General features: G+C 41.0%; 1 protein-coding gene across 5 annotated transcripts in view; it reads left to right on the forward strand.

Moving 5' to 3' along the window:
• Window positions 1–15,704, forward strand: part of rptor (regulatory associated protein of MTOR, complex 1) — a 191,555-nt gene that overhangs the window by 133,852 nt on the left and 41,999 nt on the right. For all 5 annotated transcript variants that reach the window (XM_063476950.1, XM_063476949.1, XM_063476951.1 and 2 more), the window contains 5 exons: window positions 896–1,087; window positions 5,751–5,891; window positions 6,467–6,587; window positions 7,269–7,409; window positions 10,035–10,190. In XM_063476950.1, the coding sequence (XP_063333020.1) occupies window positions 896–1,087; window positions 5,751–5,891; window positions 6,467–6,587; window positions 7,269–7,409; window positions 10,035–10,190 (751 nt within the window). The remainder of the gene's footprint in view (window positions 1–895; window positions 1,088–5,750; window positions 5,892–6,466; window positions 6,588–7,268; window positions 7,410–10,034; window positions 10,191–15,704) is intronic.

The raw sequence follows: 15,704 nt of genomic DNA on the forward strand, positions 1-15,704 counted from the left end.
CGCTTAGAAACAGTGTCGCCAAAACTGAACTGTGAGAAACAATGACGGACACGTTTCCATGTTCCACGTGTGCTTTAGAATAAAGTCTAGTACGCTGTCAAAGTCCTGGGCATTGTAACAATGAATCATTTGTGGAGATGAAGGGTTTGAACATGCACTGTAGGGTGGGTAGTTTTATCTTGTACTGTTGAACATTTGAACTACACACAGACACGCTAGCAGATAGTGACTGTTTGTGTGTGAGAAACGACAGGGAGTCTGTAGTGTTATTAATGATAGTTCAGCATTTGAAAAAGTCTGTGAAAAGAAGAAACGCGACAGCAGCGAAAACAAGAGAGAGAACACTTGTTTGTGCTCTGACAAAAAAATCAATCAAAAAGAAACTTTTACAATGATTTTAAATAAAGTCGCCAGCTTCCCTCTCGTGCTTTGGACCATCTGAAAACTTGGTAACCAATTACCTTTAGTTCACAGATGATTTTTTTTTTTTAAAGCCCAAATGGGTTGAAAGGAAAAAGTCATGCTGCCACAGAGCTCATCATCTTTTTGTCCATCACACAGTGTGAGGTTACAGGTTAGTGGTTATTAACTGGCTAATGAGCTACAAGTCTGCTCCCAGCTTCACACCTGTGCGCTGCTCGAGATGACTGCAGATATTGTATTTTATTAGATTTAACCGGAAGGTTATTGTTAACTACCACAGTCCAGCGTCTCACGACGGATCCAAATGAGAGTAATTTAATGATGTTGTTTCAGCTCCCACGGTTCTGTCAGTCTTTCTCAAATTCATCAGATATACTCATCTGCAGGTGCGCCCCCTTTTATAACCAAAAGCTTCACATCTGTGCATCTCATACACTCATCACTCATTCTGCATCGCTCCTCTCCCCTCCAGGAGGCCTGTCTGCAGGGCAACCTGATAGCAAACTGCCTGGAGCAGCTGTCAGACCCCCACCCCTTGCTCCGCCAGTGGGTGGCTATTTGTCTGGGACGCATCTGGCAGAACTTTGACCCGGCGCGTTGGTGTGGGGTTCGCGACAGCGCCCACGAGAAGCTCTACACTCTGCTTTCAGATCCCATTCCAGAGGTGAGACGTTATGTACCACAGATCAAGTGGTGCACGCAGTGTGTCTAATACAAGAAAGTCTTTACAAATGATTAAGACGTTCGTTTGAGGAAAAAGGAAGAGCAGTACAGCTTAATTTCCAAAATATGCATAACCTTCAGATTTAGTTCTTCAACTTAAATTAAACCAGATTTTTAGACAGATGTTCTAAGAAATGTTACCTTGAAACTTATGCCTTGATTCTAGTTTCAGTAAAAGTCCTGTCGACCTGTTGTTGCAGGCTAGAGACCTACACAGGATTCAAGGGAAGTACTGAAAGTTAGTAGTAATAGCAATTTCTTAACTTCTTTCCAACACATGAAGAGTTTTTCTTTTTTCAGAGGCTGTGACGAGTGGAGCAAATAACTCAATTAACTGACTTTATTGTGAAGCATATTGTTAGTTGCTCGGACCAGTGTAACCTGGCCAGGGTTTAACATAATCAAAGGCCCGATTGCCTGCAGCCAGTGAAAACTCGTGTCAGTTAGGATGATTGACCAGCTGCTGTTTGGGCCTTTAACTGTGTTTCCTCCAAACTGCCTCAAGGAGCTCTCACTCACATTTAGTTTTTTGTGTTGGGGGGATTTTTGCTGTCAGTAGAATATTTCACAGGTTGTTTCACTTGAATTATTGATTGATAGTACTTTATTCATCCCAAGGGAAATTGGGTTTACTAAAAAACCCAATTTCCCTAGTGATTAAAAAAGTCAGTGTGCAAATACGTATTCCACGATTCAGCCCAAGAAGCCTAGTTTGTTGTTTTTTTAAATGTACTGACAAAAAAAGACAAGACATTCCACTGACAGCAAAACCTGTAGATACTCAATCTGCCACTGCAAGAACATCGGAACCACGAGGTGGCAGAATATGCAGAATTTTTCATTCGGATGAGAGTCTTAGAAGAGTTGTATAAGAAAAAGGCATCTCAACTAAAACTATAGTGTAGAGTGCAGCTAAATAAAGAGAATATTTTAAGAGTTTGGGTTTTTTTACTTTTGAAATGTAATATCAGTGGTCAGTCAGTGAAAAAAGAAAAATGACTTTTCAGACTTCCCTTTATAAAACTCATAAACAGCGAAGTTTTTTGTAAGAAATAATAAAGAATGAAAACAATGTGGACAGGAAATGAAAAGATTTCTCTTCCTTTCATTTAAAGACATTTTTCTCTGAACTCTTACATCATGAAGTTTCCCAAAAATATTCCGATGTCCAAGATGACAAATGTCATAAATTTATAATAAGACATTTTATTGATATTCCATGCTGTCTGTAATTTTAACTGTTCAGTTGTTTTACTATGCCGGTGTTTTTAAGTCTGTCTCTTCTTAGAAGTCATAAAAATAAACATGAAATTATAGAAAAATCACAAACAGACCATGAATGTATTTATTGGGCTCTCCACAGTTTGGACTGATGCGTGGTTACAAATGTTACTAAACACTGGGCCAAATGTCTTTATTTTCAGTGCCTCCTGAGTCACAAATGAGCTATGGTGTCGGGAGGATCAGATCACGATATAGTCTAGAGTTTGTCCACATCAGATCTGAGTCCAGTCACATGCTGTGAATTCTCTGGACCATTATTATTTTTGACTTTGTTCTAGGAAGCTAGCAGCTGAAAAACTGAATCAGACATTTGCGTTCTTGCACACCTCCAGGTGGAGTTGAGAAAACTTCAGGGATGCAGTGTGTTTGTTAGAAAAGGTTTAAAGCATTTTTGTTTTCTGCGGGAGTGCCCTGTTCAGTGCACTCGCTCAATCTTTAACACCAACCCACACTGGCTTTTAACCCACGCCACGATGCTGAAACTGGATGGTCAGTATCTGACTGGGTCATGAGTGGACCAGAGGGACAGTGAGTCTGAGTTTGCCCTGAAGTTCACCAAGACACTCGGTGCCCCCTGTTCACACACGCCACACAGGGAACATCTGTTCCTGGCTCAGTAACGGCGTCCTTCCCAGCGCAGACAGCTGCTTTGGCCGTGGGCTTGAAACTGAGGTCTGCAGACAGCATCTGTGCCCCCACACATGTTCTGTTGGTTTGTTCAAGCCCACTGAAAGCTCCAACTGACTGATTCTGATCAAACTGTAGAGAAATTGTGCATTCACAGATGGGTTACTGCGTTTAAAGCTCTCCTTGTGTTAAATTCAAACATTTAAAAGATTATTTGTGTTTTGATAGTTGCTTTGCTCACGTTGCACAGCCACGTTGTAGGCAGGACTTCTCTTTTGAGGACAAGACCCCGTGAAATAAAATTATTCAACAAAATATTCGACTTTTATTTTTTGTTTTGTAGCTGGGGAAATTAATTCAGGAATTAAAGTCAATTTTTTAAAAAGTCTGAAGAGATGGAAACACGTGCGCGTGTATGCGCAGAGGCTTCTGGAAGTAGGTGAAGATGCACAGAGGTGAGTGACTGTGCAAAGAGTTTAATTACGTTTAAACAAAAGTCTGAAGGGACAGAATTGAGATGGCATCTAAAATCGTACACGACTCTGCAACACACAAAACACACAGATATACAGACAAAATCCTCAATCAGAGCACACTCGAGCTGAGGAAAAACATTCCTCCTACGCCTGCTCCTCCATTCAGAATAATGTTTATCAAGTTAATCTAAGTCCATTTTAAAAGGAAAGCACCCCTTTAGTAGCACATGTTTTAATTTAATTTTATTTATTTATTTATTTTTTATGAATGGATGATGTCTCATATCTCCTTGTTCAACACAGTCTCTTGACAGTTGTGAAATAGCCATGAATTCAAATCTGTTGATTCATGTTCTTAAACACAAAATTTCCAGCTTTATTGTCAGGTCTCTCCCGTCTCACATAACTATTTATTCCTGCCTCTTCTCTTCTCTTCTCTATGTACTCATTCGTATCTATTTACACAAAACCAATGTTTTCCATTTATTAAAAGCCATAATATGTTGTTAATTGAAGATCTGTTACTTTTTTAGGCTTAGGTGCTAAAACTGACTTGGGTAGGGTCTGGAATTTCAAACAGTTGTGTTAGTTTGGAATAAGATTGTGGTTTGGGGGAAAATACAATTGCTTTTTTTCTTTCCTGCTTTGTCTAAACTAAATTTGTGCTGCAGACAGAAAATATATTTCCAGTTGAAATGCACGACATTCAAATTTGTGACTATTTTCCTTTGCTTTGTGAGACGAGACTGCTTTTTATTGTTGTTGAGACCTTTTGTGTTCCGTTTCTGACAACATCCTCTAATATAAATCCCTGCAGTACAACTCTTATATAACCTATACTGACCTTTCACTTTAAGTACACCATTTGAAATGCTTGTTAACCCAAATATTTAATCAGCCAATCACTTGGTGGAAACTAAATGCATTTAGGCGTTAGGCACAGTGAAGACAGCCTGCTGAAGTTTAAAGTGAGCATCATAATGTGAAAGAAATGTGATTTAAGTAACTTTGAATGTGGCATGATTGCTGGTATCGGACGGGCTGGTCTTAGTATTTCAGACACTGCTGATCTGGTGAGATTGACTCATCATAACAATGAGTTCACTGCACTCATATGTCCTCTACATTCACTTGATCTCAATCCGGTAACACACCTTTGGCATGTGGTGGAGCGGGGGATTCTCATTGTGTATTTGCAGCCATGTGATGCTATCAAGTCGTTATGGACAAAATCCCTGAGAAATGTTTTCATCACCTAATTGAATCTGTGCTAAGACGGGCCTGAAGGCAAATTGTCTAGTGAGTGTATATGACATGTTGCATTTTCCTGTAACTATTGTCTTAAAGATTACCGTGGATTTTCTCATTTTAATCAGCACCTCTCGCTGTAGAGGGTGAAGTTATTCAGCATTAACTGAAGCCCTGTTGTGTTTGATGATATCAGATTGCATGAGTGTTTGTGGTGCTTCATCTGTTCCTGCATTAAGGGGAAGTCTTGTGTTTTAATCATCTTTCAGATCAAAGTGATTTTATTAATATTCTGTCATTCCAGTTTCTAGGAAGTGAATTATGAAATGTTCATCTGAACTGTTTGAGCTGAACCTCTTTAATTGGAGCAAACTACAACAAAGTAACATCTGTTTGTTTTAGCATCACTGCAGCTGTGTCCTGAAATTTAATCGCCTCCAAAAAAGTGTTTTGGGGTTTGGGTTTTTTTGTCGCCAGAACAGGAAAAAAAACTAACCAAATATTCATTCTTGTGTGGTAATAAGGTTTGGTTTGTGAATCCGGTCCCTGATGGGAAATTCCTTTTGGGCAAAGCAGGTTTAGATTAAACATCCAATGAGGCAGCGTAGAAAAAGTAATGAGTTAGTGAGTGGGGAAAAAATACAGCTCAGCGAAGCATCCAGCATCTCTGAATTTCATACTGATGCAGTGAATATTGAACTATAATTACCTCTAAAACTCTTCCCCACTGGTTCCACAAGACATTAAATTATTTTTGTATCAGTTTGCTGAGGGAATATTTGGTTTTCGGGGTAAACGGCCGAACCCCAAAATCACCGTCAGGTAAAAATAAATAGAAGGGTAGAGCTGTGTTTCACAGCGTTTCCTGTGGAGACTAAACCACAGCGAAGCCAGCTTTTAACTTTTAACATCTTTACTGAATGAGGAGGAGAGAAAGCTTAAGGCGTTGTTTGGTTTGTGCTGTTGCAGGTGAGGTGTGCAGCTGTTTTTGCTTTGGGGACATTTGTGGGGAACTCTGCTGAGAGGACGGACCACTCCACCACCATCGACCACAACGTGGCCATGATGCTGGCCCAGCTCATCAACGATGGCAGCCCTGTGGTCCGAAAGGTCGCTACAACACGCAGACAGACACTTGCATAAAATATAGTTACAAACTGATAAATGTAGAAACTGGGAATTTTAAAATGTGCAAAAACAGCAGAAGGACATAAAACTAGGCCTAGAATGACTTAACTACACTTCCGCTAAGATCGCTGGTATACTGGTGCATTTGAGATGATTTAATTGCAATAAAAATGAAATAATCCATGGCCTGTGTGTGGCCTGCTGGGTATTGATAAGTTCCTGCACTTAGCTGCTCTTTGTTACTTGTGAAACTAGAAATTTTCATTTTTTTAAACAACATTTCATATTTCTATATAACCATGCAAGACAAAAACCCAAAAAGTCTATTTGTTGAAGAGTTGCTAACAAATGTGTCTTGAGAAAAGACTGTTAATCAGACAGCAAGAGAAGATTGTAGCGATCAGTTTGCTTTTTGTTTTTTGGCAGGTAAAAGATCCAAAAATAAACCAATAAAAACATCTGAATTAGAGGACTTTGCTCCTTTGTTACCTTACACCTAAAACAAACGGAACGATCATCATGGTTGATGCTGTCTTTTTTGCATATGCATTTGGCAGGAGCTGGTGGTAGCACTGAGTCACCTGGTCGTCCAATATGAGAGCAACTTCTGTACTGTTGCCCTCCAGTTTATTGAGGAAGAGAAGAACTACTCCGTGCTGTCACCGGCCAACACCGCGGGTATGTGATCAGCAGTTCCTTTAATCAGAGTCACTGTGTCAGATTTTAAGCATGTGGGATTTGTACACGCGTAGGCCAAAACCTAGTTTGAGATTTTCATTGTGTTATTATCTGAATGACCCTTGACCCAGAATAAAACTTTTTTATAATCATTTGAATAAGGTTGATGTTTCCTGTGATACAGATCGGGCTTAATTTACAGGATATTTATGTATCAGTGGTAGGAGATCAAATTTAGCAGCGGTCAGAGGATTGAAAGCTGAAGTCATACCTCTCCTGTATGCAGGTGTGTGCAGGGAGAGTGGGTCGGCTGGGATGAGTGAGTTTATGTAGTATCTATTTGAATTTCTTGTTTCTATTTTTTATGGCTCGATTTAGGACGAAGAGAAGGTGAAATGGCAAATCACTATTTTTTTTTTCTTAAGGCAGAACTGTTGTCGCGTACATGGCAAACATGTGTACAGCTGTTTACCTGAGAAATTAGATTTGGACTTGAGTCAAAATTCTCAAAAGTTCTTAGTCAGAAAAGCGAAACCACTTAAACAGTGTTTTAAGTAGTTATTTTAGGTTATGAAGTTCCCACATTGATTGACTTGGGTCAGACTGGGAAACCTAATCATTTTGACCTGTTTGGGATAATCTGTGATCTGATTAATGTGCTTTTCTGCATTTCATGCTCAGAGCCCGGTAACCTGACTCCAGTGAGGGACAGCCCGGCCATCCCTCGCTTACGATCAGTCAACTCCTACACCAACATCCGAACTGCTACCACTGCCCGCAACCTGAACAAAAGTCTGCAAAACCTCAACCTCAATGAAGAGGGTAAGACCGAGCGACAGGGAGGAGAGTGCTGGCAAATTAATGTGTGTGAAATAGACAAAGTTGAGTTTAAAAAAAATTTTTTTTTAGGAGGGTTGCATTAAGACGTAGATTTATAGAGCTTAATAAAGTGAACTATTTCAAGGAAAGAGAAATATCACATTCTACTAGATTTTCTTCTTCTACATCAGCTGCGGATTCTGGATGTTATTCTTCAGGCTAACTTCTGCATTTTGTTATTCCTGAGTGTGACTCAGTGTGCATTAATAAGAGGTTTCACAACCACCAGAGAGGTCGTGACCAGGTTTCCAAACAGGCACAGTTCTTCAGCTTGTTGATTCGAACCCAGCTCTCACGTGTAAAAAACATTTTTTTTAAAAATACAAGTTTCACATCATCTTTGTCACGATGCTTAACTCGACACTCGTGTGTCATGTTAGGCATAAGCGTAACACCCAGAGAATATTTAGTACGCCTGCAGTATTTTGTTGTGTAAGTGTATGTTTGCTATTCAGAGGTGGACCTTGGCCCTTTCCCAGAGAAATCCCTATCCAAAATCACTTCTTCATGCTAACTAACGCTCTGCTGTGGAGGGCACGCCAACCTAGTGAGTCAAACTGCATCAAAGTTACCAAGAGAGACTTTTTTTTTTACACTAAACTTGTCAAATCCAGCTAAATTTTTTTTTTTTAATTGTTGCTGCTTCACCTTTGCACTGGCTGATGATTATTGAGAATTTTTCACCTATAAATGTTATAATTTTAAATCAGCTTCAGCTTCGCCTCTCCATTTTCTTTTAAATTTTACTTTAAAGTAAAAGTATTTTTTCTATTTCCTCTTATTAGGCTCTTATTCAAGTCCATATTTTATATGCTACTCTGCCTGAGCAGCTTTGCATGATTCAGAGTTCAGAGTAATCCTTATTTATCTTATATCGGGCAGGATTGGTGCTGCCCCTCAGGTCATCGTCTGTCTTTAAGGCCACCTTCCCTCAGAGCCAGCGACAATAAATAGATGACTGAGATAACCATGTTAAGGAAATCAAGTGTTCAGAGCAGTCTGAATCCTGAGCGGCTCTCATCTCAGCCTAATCATCAGTGGAAATGGGGAGCTGTCCATGGTGCTGAACTTTAAGCCAAAGGCATACAGCACTGTATGACGCTGGGTGACCGAGGAGGGGATCTTTGCAGCCAATCATTGACAAAACAAACTAACAGAGCTTCAGTTATCAGTCAGCATGAGCCAGGCCAGCTGCCTTTGTTTTTAACAGGGTGATTATTCACCTCAGTGATCAACGTCTCTTTTGTTTTGATGTTGAATGACAAGCTGCACAAGCAACCACCTCACTCTGAATATTGTCATATGTTTTACGTGATATATTTTTTGGCATATCTGGAGCATTTAAATGAATGCAGTTTGATTTGCTTGTGAGCAGATCACCTCAGCGTCAAAGCACGACTCGAGTACGTGTGAATCCTCCCTGTTAACAAGAAGGGTTTGCTGACATTTGGCCAGCTCGCAGAGTTCTTGGAAATATCTTTTCATGTTACTTGTTTGGCAGGTATTTTATCTTTACTAATCCCCAGTACAAAAATCATTTTTGGGACTCAAATTTTTAACTTTTTTGTTTGTTTTTGAGTTTGCTTTGGGTTTTTTTTTTGGTCTGCCACTGGTGTGATTCAGGGTAATTTGGTAAGTTGGTCCTTGTATTGTCCATTTCTGTCCTTCCTGGTGGTCAGCGTGACAACCACAAAACAGAGGAAAAGCTGTACGGACTGAAATTGAGTTTTTCAACCCGTCATGCTTATTTTCTGCTTCTCAAACAGCCGTAACTTCAAGGAAAAGCTTTGTCCGCTTCAGAAAACCTTTTGTGAACTTTTCTTTTTATTCATATTTAAAAAAGGATTCTTTAAAAAAGGGAAGTTAAAGTGTGAGTAAAAACTTTTTACTGCAATAAAAAACCTAATGCTGATCAAAATATTCATGGAATAATTTAAGCCGTAGCCACGTAAATCTAACACGAGGGTCCAGGGCTTTTCAAGCACAACTCACTGTCATTACTGAGCTTGTGACCTCCTGTTTGTGTTCAGTGATTCAGACAGCCAAAGCTAACTGCCCTCCCTCTGTCTACCACTGCCAGGCTGAGCAATGACTAAGCCCTGAGTGGCGCTAAATCACTGGCACTTGGTGAAGTGCCTAACCTACTGCTGACACCATTTCTAATTCACATTCTCAGTGCTTATTCCAATGCACAGGGGTGTTTATCATCAATAAGCACCGAGCAGAACGTATTTCCATTCTCTACCAATCTCCATTTCCACATTTCAGCCTGCAGTTTGTTTGGCCGATGCATGGGAGTTGGAGTTGTGTGAGTCAGAGTAATGAGTGGTGTTTATGGTAGTTACAGCAGGAAACAAGTGGATGTGACGTCTGAAATGAAGTTATGAGCAACTTCTGTCGTTGGCCTCCAAGTTTACACATTTCACACTTGATTGGCTGTTGATTAGACTGTTCAGTTTTGTTTTCTTTTTTCAGTGTACATAATGGCACATTTACAGCAGCTAATCATCTTCCTTTTCAACTGATTACGTTTGTAATGCTCATAATTTCTTGCTGTCCTCTATCCAGGTGGACCAGCAGCCTTCTCTCCAGGTAACTTGAGCACCAGCAGCAGTGCCAGCAGCACCCTGGGGAGTCCTGACAACGACGAGTACATCCTCTCTTTTGAAACCATTGACAAAATGCGACGGGTGTCCTCGTATTCTTCTCTGAACTCCCTCATAGGTAACTAATGCCCAGTACTACCTGAGTTCTGTCTGTGGTTTCCTACAAGGCTTCGGTGTGAAATGTTCAAGTAAATGTTGAAAAATGCTTAAAGTGTGCAAGGGTAGAGAACGACCCTGAGGAGGCACTGAGGACGTGAGATGTGTGAGGCAGGTGTTACTCACTGATCCTCAGGCCAGAGAAGAATGGAGAGCGACACAGAAGCACCGGGCAGCTCTGACCCCGGTGGCTCTTTTGAAGTTGATGACTTTTCCCCTCCAGGATCCCTTGAAGCAGACATTAATGTGGTGGAGGACCATGGTGGTCCCAAGCCATATCAATTCAAGCCACTGACTCGGGCACCAGTAAGACCCAGAGCTCGCTCTTTCTCTGTCTAGGGACTGTCCTGCTGCAGCCCAGTCATATGATGTAAAAGGAAACTGTTCAGCTCAGTAGCAGTGATTCTTCAACCAGAAAACACCGCTGCGAAAAGTCCTGTGTCTCGAAGAGAACATGTTTTTTTTGACGAGAGCAAGAAGCGTTTTTCGAACTATGAAATGTAGGTTTGTTTATTTTGGGTTTTTTTAAGATTTTGGTATAAAACATGCAGAAAATATAGGCTAGACACACACACACTGTCATTTACTATCGAAGTCAAAACCACATCTACCACAATAACTGTCTTTAGCAACACTTGGATTTACAAAACCACAGATGATTTGAGAAGCAGCATGCACAAGGTAAACAAACATTATATAACAGCAGCTACGCACTATTATAAACCCAGATTTTTTTAATATCTTGATAAGAGCACCGACCACTAACAGAGCTATATTCACAGGCAAAGCAACTAATAGCTAATAACAGGCATGTAAGCTGACGGTGTGGTGTCAGAAGATGGAAAATCCAACTGTTCGCTTAATACGCAGTCTGTTCTATTGCTAGCAAAGAAATAGTCAGTAGATACAGGTGGAGGAACAACATGCAACAGTAGCATGCTAACCTATATCAATTTCACAATCATTTAACATTCAGATGGGTTGTTTTAAGTTTATAGAGCTCTATTATGATGTCTCAAAGTAAATTAGTTTAGCATAAAGTGAAACAATAACTTTAATCAAGTTTACTTTTAAGCCAGTAGTCTTCTTTGAGATGGGCTGTTGGTTTTGAAAATGAGCATCTTGTTTGGAAAATCATTGTTTTATTTATTATTTCATTGTATATTAGCTTTGGTAACTGTGTGTCGGCTGTATCTGGAGACGTTCATTAGCATGACTAATGTAGCTGTAACCCTGCTGGATGATGCAGTCAGCAGCAGGGACAGTGTTGCAATATTTTCCATCACATGAGCAGCAATCCCGAGGGGGCTGTGTGTGAGAGAAAATTAGAAAGAAATAAATGACCTGAAGAAGGTGAAGGGAAGAGGAAGAGTGTGAGAGGCCTCAGTAGAGTTACCCTGAAACAAGGCCACAGACGGAAAAGCTCCAGATCCAAGAATAGAGGAAGTGTAAAGACGGTTTGCAGATGTGTAAAGGACACCATAGAAGGGAGTGGGGGGCTGGGACGTTAAAGTGCTTTTCCTGATACACACCGAAGTCGCCCCTGTTCACTTACTGCTGCTCGCAGGTGATTGGCGGACTGCGCCATGCGCCCTGACAGGCAGTTTGTGTGTGAGCAGAACAACTATTAACTCACTTCCACCCCCACAGGAAAGAGGAAAGTGAAACTCAGGATGCCCTCTTTCTCTTTTTTCCTTTTTTAATGTTAAATTTTAACTTGGAAACCTTTCTTAATCTCCCAGCTGCCCCATCACATCTCAGTTAATGCTTTTAGCACAGCAAAAATATAAAATTGAGCTCTGAAGAATACATTTAAGTTGCCGTGAAAGTAGTTTGAGGTATTGTAATAAAAGCTGGCTTTGTTTTAGTTATTTTCATATCAGTCCTCTGAGGAGAAAGCAAGGCAGTTTCTTCTCTATTTTAACACAATCCACTGTGTAAATGTGCACAGAGACCTACTCAAACGCACATTTGAGTTATTCTGTAAGACACACATTGTTCTTTCAAGGTACTGAAAACTGGCTTTTTTCTCCTCTCTAAAAGAAACTTCAGGGATTTCTCGGCTAATCCAGAAACCTGAAGTGAAATTCAGCAGGGCCTTCCAGCTGTTCTGGTGGGATTTTCAGAGTTTTTTCATGTTTTTATGTTTTTAATAGCACAGACACAATAGGAAACCAAAGCTTGGAAATTAATGTTTGATGAAGAAAATCAATAAAAACACGTTGGCAGTGTTCGCTCTCTTTACCCTTTAATCTGACAAATCTAAAACTTGATGCCCATTTAAACTTTTTTCAACGTGCACTGCTGGCGTGTGCTTCCCGTCCATGTAAATGGGTTATTTAAAAAAAAAAAAAAAAAACATATTGGGGTCTCAACCACTAAACTGTTCCCCCAGCACAGCTGAGCAGAGTCCAAACACTCCCCTCAGCGAGCTAGTACAAACGCCTTCTCTCACAGTGGGCAGAGAAGATGAATGGATGTTTCTGGGACACGAAGAAAGGGCTAAAATGCTTACCTGAGTGCAGTTTTGTGTAGAATTAGATTTGCTTTTGCCTCTTACATTTCTTTTGTCACTTAGATTCAGTTATCTAACTCATTTGAGACTTCAATTGTCGTTCTGATTTATTTGTTCTTAACTTATTCTCTTCCATCCTTTGTTTGGTTTGAAGTTGCTTTCATAAGACCCTTGGGGCTTGCTTTTTCATCTCAACTGGAAACAAAAAGCATTAACTTGTTTCTCACTTTGTGGTAAACAGCAGCATGCATTCACCGATTTATCTCATCTATCTGCAAACAAAGAAATGTTGAGAGGGTACGTGTATTATAGGCCAGCATTTTGGAACAGATTTCAATGCTGAATGCAGCAGCTGCAGGAGTCTGCCTGCACAAAACCAACAGGGTAATAAAAGTGTGCTGTGGGCCAGGGTCAGAGCACTGATTGATGGACTTACTATTTGTTATTATAATTACCACCAAGCTGGGAGGTTCATTTGTAAGGCATAAACATCTAATATGGCTTCAGCTGAGGTTCAGAGATTGTTTTTAATCTTTTGTTTTCAGTAACATAAAGAAGTCTTTGATGTTGTGCTTGGAGGACACTGTTTTGGGGTGTAAGGTTTTTAGGTGTCTGCCTGATTTATCGTTCCTCGATTTAGTGCTGAATATTGTTGATGAGCAATCTGAAGAAAACGTTGACACACTGCTTATGTAAAATATCTTTATAAAACACAATACAGTACTGAAACTAGATGCATATTGTGCATTTGCAGCTTGTGGCATCTATACATGCAGTCATACATGCAGTACTGCTTCTCTGAGTGTGGGTCACAGTTGAAGCAGAGCTGTACGGTCCTTGCTACCGCCTCCCTCCCTCCTCCAGGAATACTGAGGCACTCCCAGGCAGACCACACGGGTCTGTTCAGAGGTCTTCTCCCAGGTGGACATTTCTAAGACACCTCACCTTGGAGCCATCCTGTCCATGCATAAAATCTGCAGCTCTGCTCTGAGCTCCTCCTGTCTGACTTAGCACTTAACCCCACCTCTAAACACAAACCCAGACGCACTGTTGAGGATTGTCGTGTCTGCCTCTTGTTTACAGGGTGAGCTTAGATTGATAAGCTGCAACACAATAGACTGGTACAGCAGTCCACTTGTCAACCACCTCCTCCATTCTGAACTGCACCCTGAGGTGCTTTAACTGAGCATTTAATCCCCAACTCAAAGCAGGTCTCAAATTTAGAATTGTTCAGCTTTCATCCAAACCTCATGGTGTAAGGTAAGCTAGAGGTCAGCAGCCCACATCATCTGCAAAAAACTGATCTTGTAACCACAAAGGTGGACAAAGCCCTTTCCTTGGTTAAGTTCTGTCCATAAAGGTTACTTCCTTTTGGATGCAGTATTTATTTCAGCCGTTACAGCCATTCGCCCTCTAATGACCCTGAATAGCTGCACCACGTCCACCCGTCTAGCAGCTGACAAAGACAACATCAACCGTTTTATCTTTGTGATGGTGCTAAAAAAGCTAATATACAAAAGTCAGTAAGGTTCACAGTCTGTGAACCGTGCTGATATTTTCATTCCAGACTAAAGCTGTGAAGCTGTGCATCTAAGGTAGCCCATGACTAATGCAGACTTTTAGTCTGCCTGGGCCGACTTTCAAATTTGTTACATCAGAAGCTTAAATTCACTTTTGTCAGTGTGTTTGAGGCAGCCTCCCATTTAAAGAGCACCGCAGGTATGATTTGGGGCTGCTTACACTGCTTACCTCTCGCTCTGAAATATATTAAAAATATATTTTACACACACGAGGTCCTTCACTGCTTTCAGACATTCTGATGTACTTTTTATGTTTCAGCCATTTAAATCTCCCCAAAAATGATATGCAGTGTTAAAAGTAATTTATGTCATCTGCAAGAATTGGTGGAGGCTATAAAAAAATGATGCAGTGGTTCATTTAGCCAGCGGTTAACATCTTTACTACTGTACATCCATTTCTCTCTGCACAAGACTTCGGACGACACTCGTGTCACGTCAGGACAAGGCTGTGCTGCAGTGCTCAGCCAGTGAATGATATTCACCGTCACGTTCTTTCATGTGGACTGTGTAGGGATGGTGCACTGGTAATTTGTGCGCAGCAGTTAAATGGGAGAGGAACCGTATTTCACATTTATCAAGCGGCTGTTTACTGCAGCGGCTAGCACGCTGGCTAGCTGTCGCTAATCATATCCTGGCCCTCAGGCTGCAGTCTAATCACCTCTTTAACTCCCTCGCTCTCTTCCTTCCGCAGTCACTCTTGCTCTCTCCGTCACTTCATCTCTCCCTCCTTGTTCAGGATGCTTTTTTTTCTTACTTATTCTTTGTCTTCTCTCTTTATATCTTGCCTTTTTGATCACTCTCTGTCATATGTCAGAGCACAGAGGCTTCTGAAATGTATGATCCGTCTCTGTTCTTTTTTTCCCTCCTTCTGCACTCTGTTTGGTTTCGCTGCACCGACACCACATGTTTCATATTGCGTCCATCCCCTGGTTGCTGCCTTCTGTCTTCCTCCATTTTTAGGGGGAGCAGTTGCCCTTTTTGTCTCCCTTGTTTGAAGCACTTTCTGGCAGGGAGTCTCAGTTAGTGGGTCCAGACTTCAGTCGTTCTCGTTACCTCTCAGGGCTTATAACTCCTGGATTTTTAGAAAAGTGGAGATTTGGGCAGGGTAGAGCGTGACAGCGGTCATCCTTAGAGGTCAAATTTGCACGGCTGCCTTCATAGTCGGAGAGATCTGAGAAGAAGGAGGGAATAATCAATTCAAAATGAGAAACGGCAACAGCTGGGGACTGCCAAATGTCCCGGTGCCTGACACTGAGAAAGACGGCAGATTGAAGCTGACAGACCGAAGGACTTTTAGATGGAGCTAGAGTAGAAAAGGAGCTGCAGCAGGAAGAGGGCTAAGTAAGGAAAACATGCAGGAGCAAGTAAAGGCTCACAATCT

The sequence above is a fragment of the Pelmatolapia mariae genome, linkage group LG6 (genome assembly GCF_036321145.2).
Source record: "Pelmatolapia mariae isolate MD_Pm_ZW linkage group LG6, Pm_UMD_F_2, whole genome shotgun sequence".
In the NCBI taxonomy this organism is placed as follows: domain Eukaryota; kingdom Metazoa; phylum Chordata; class Actinopteri; order Cichliformes; family Cichlidae; genus Pelmatolapia; species Pelmatolapia mariae.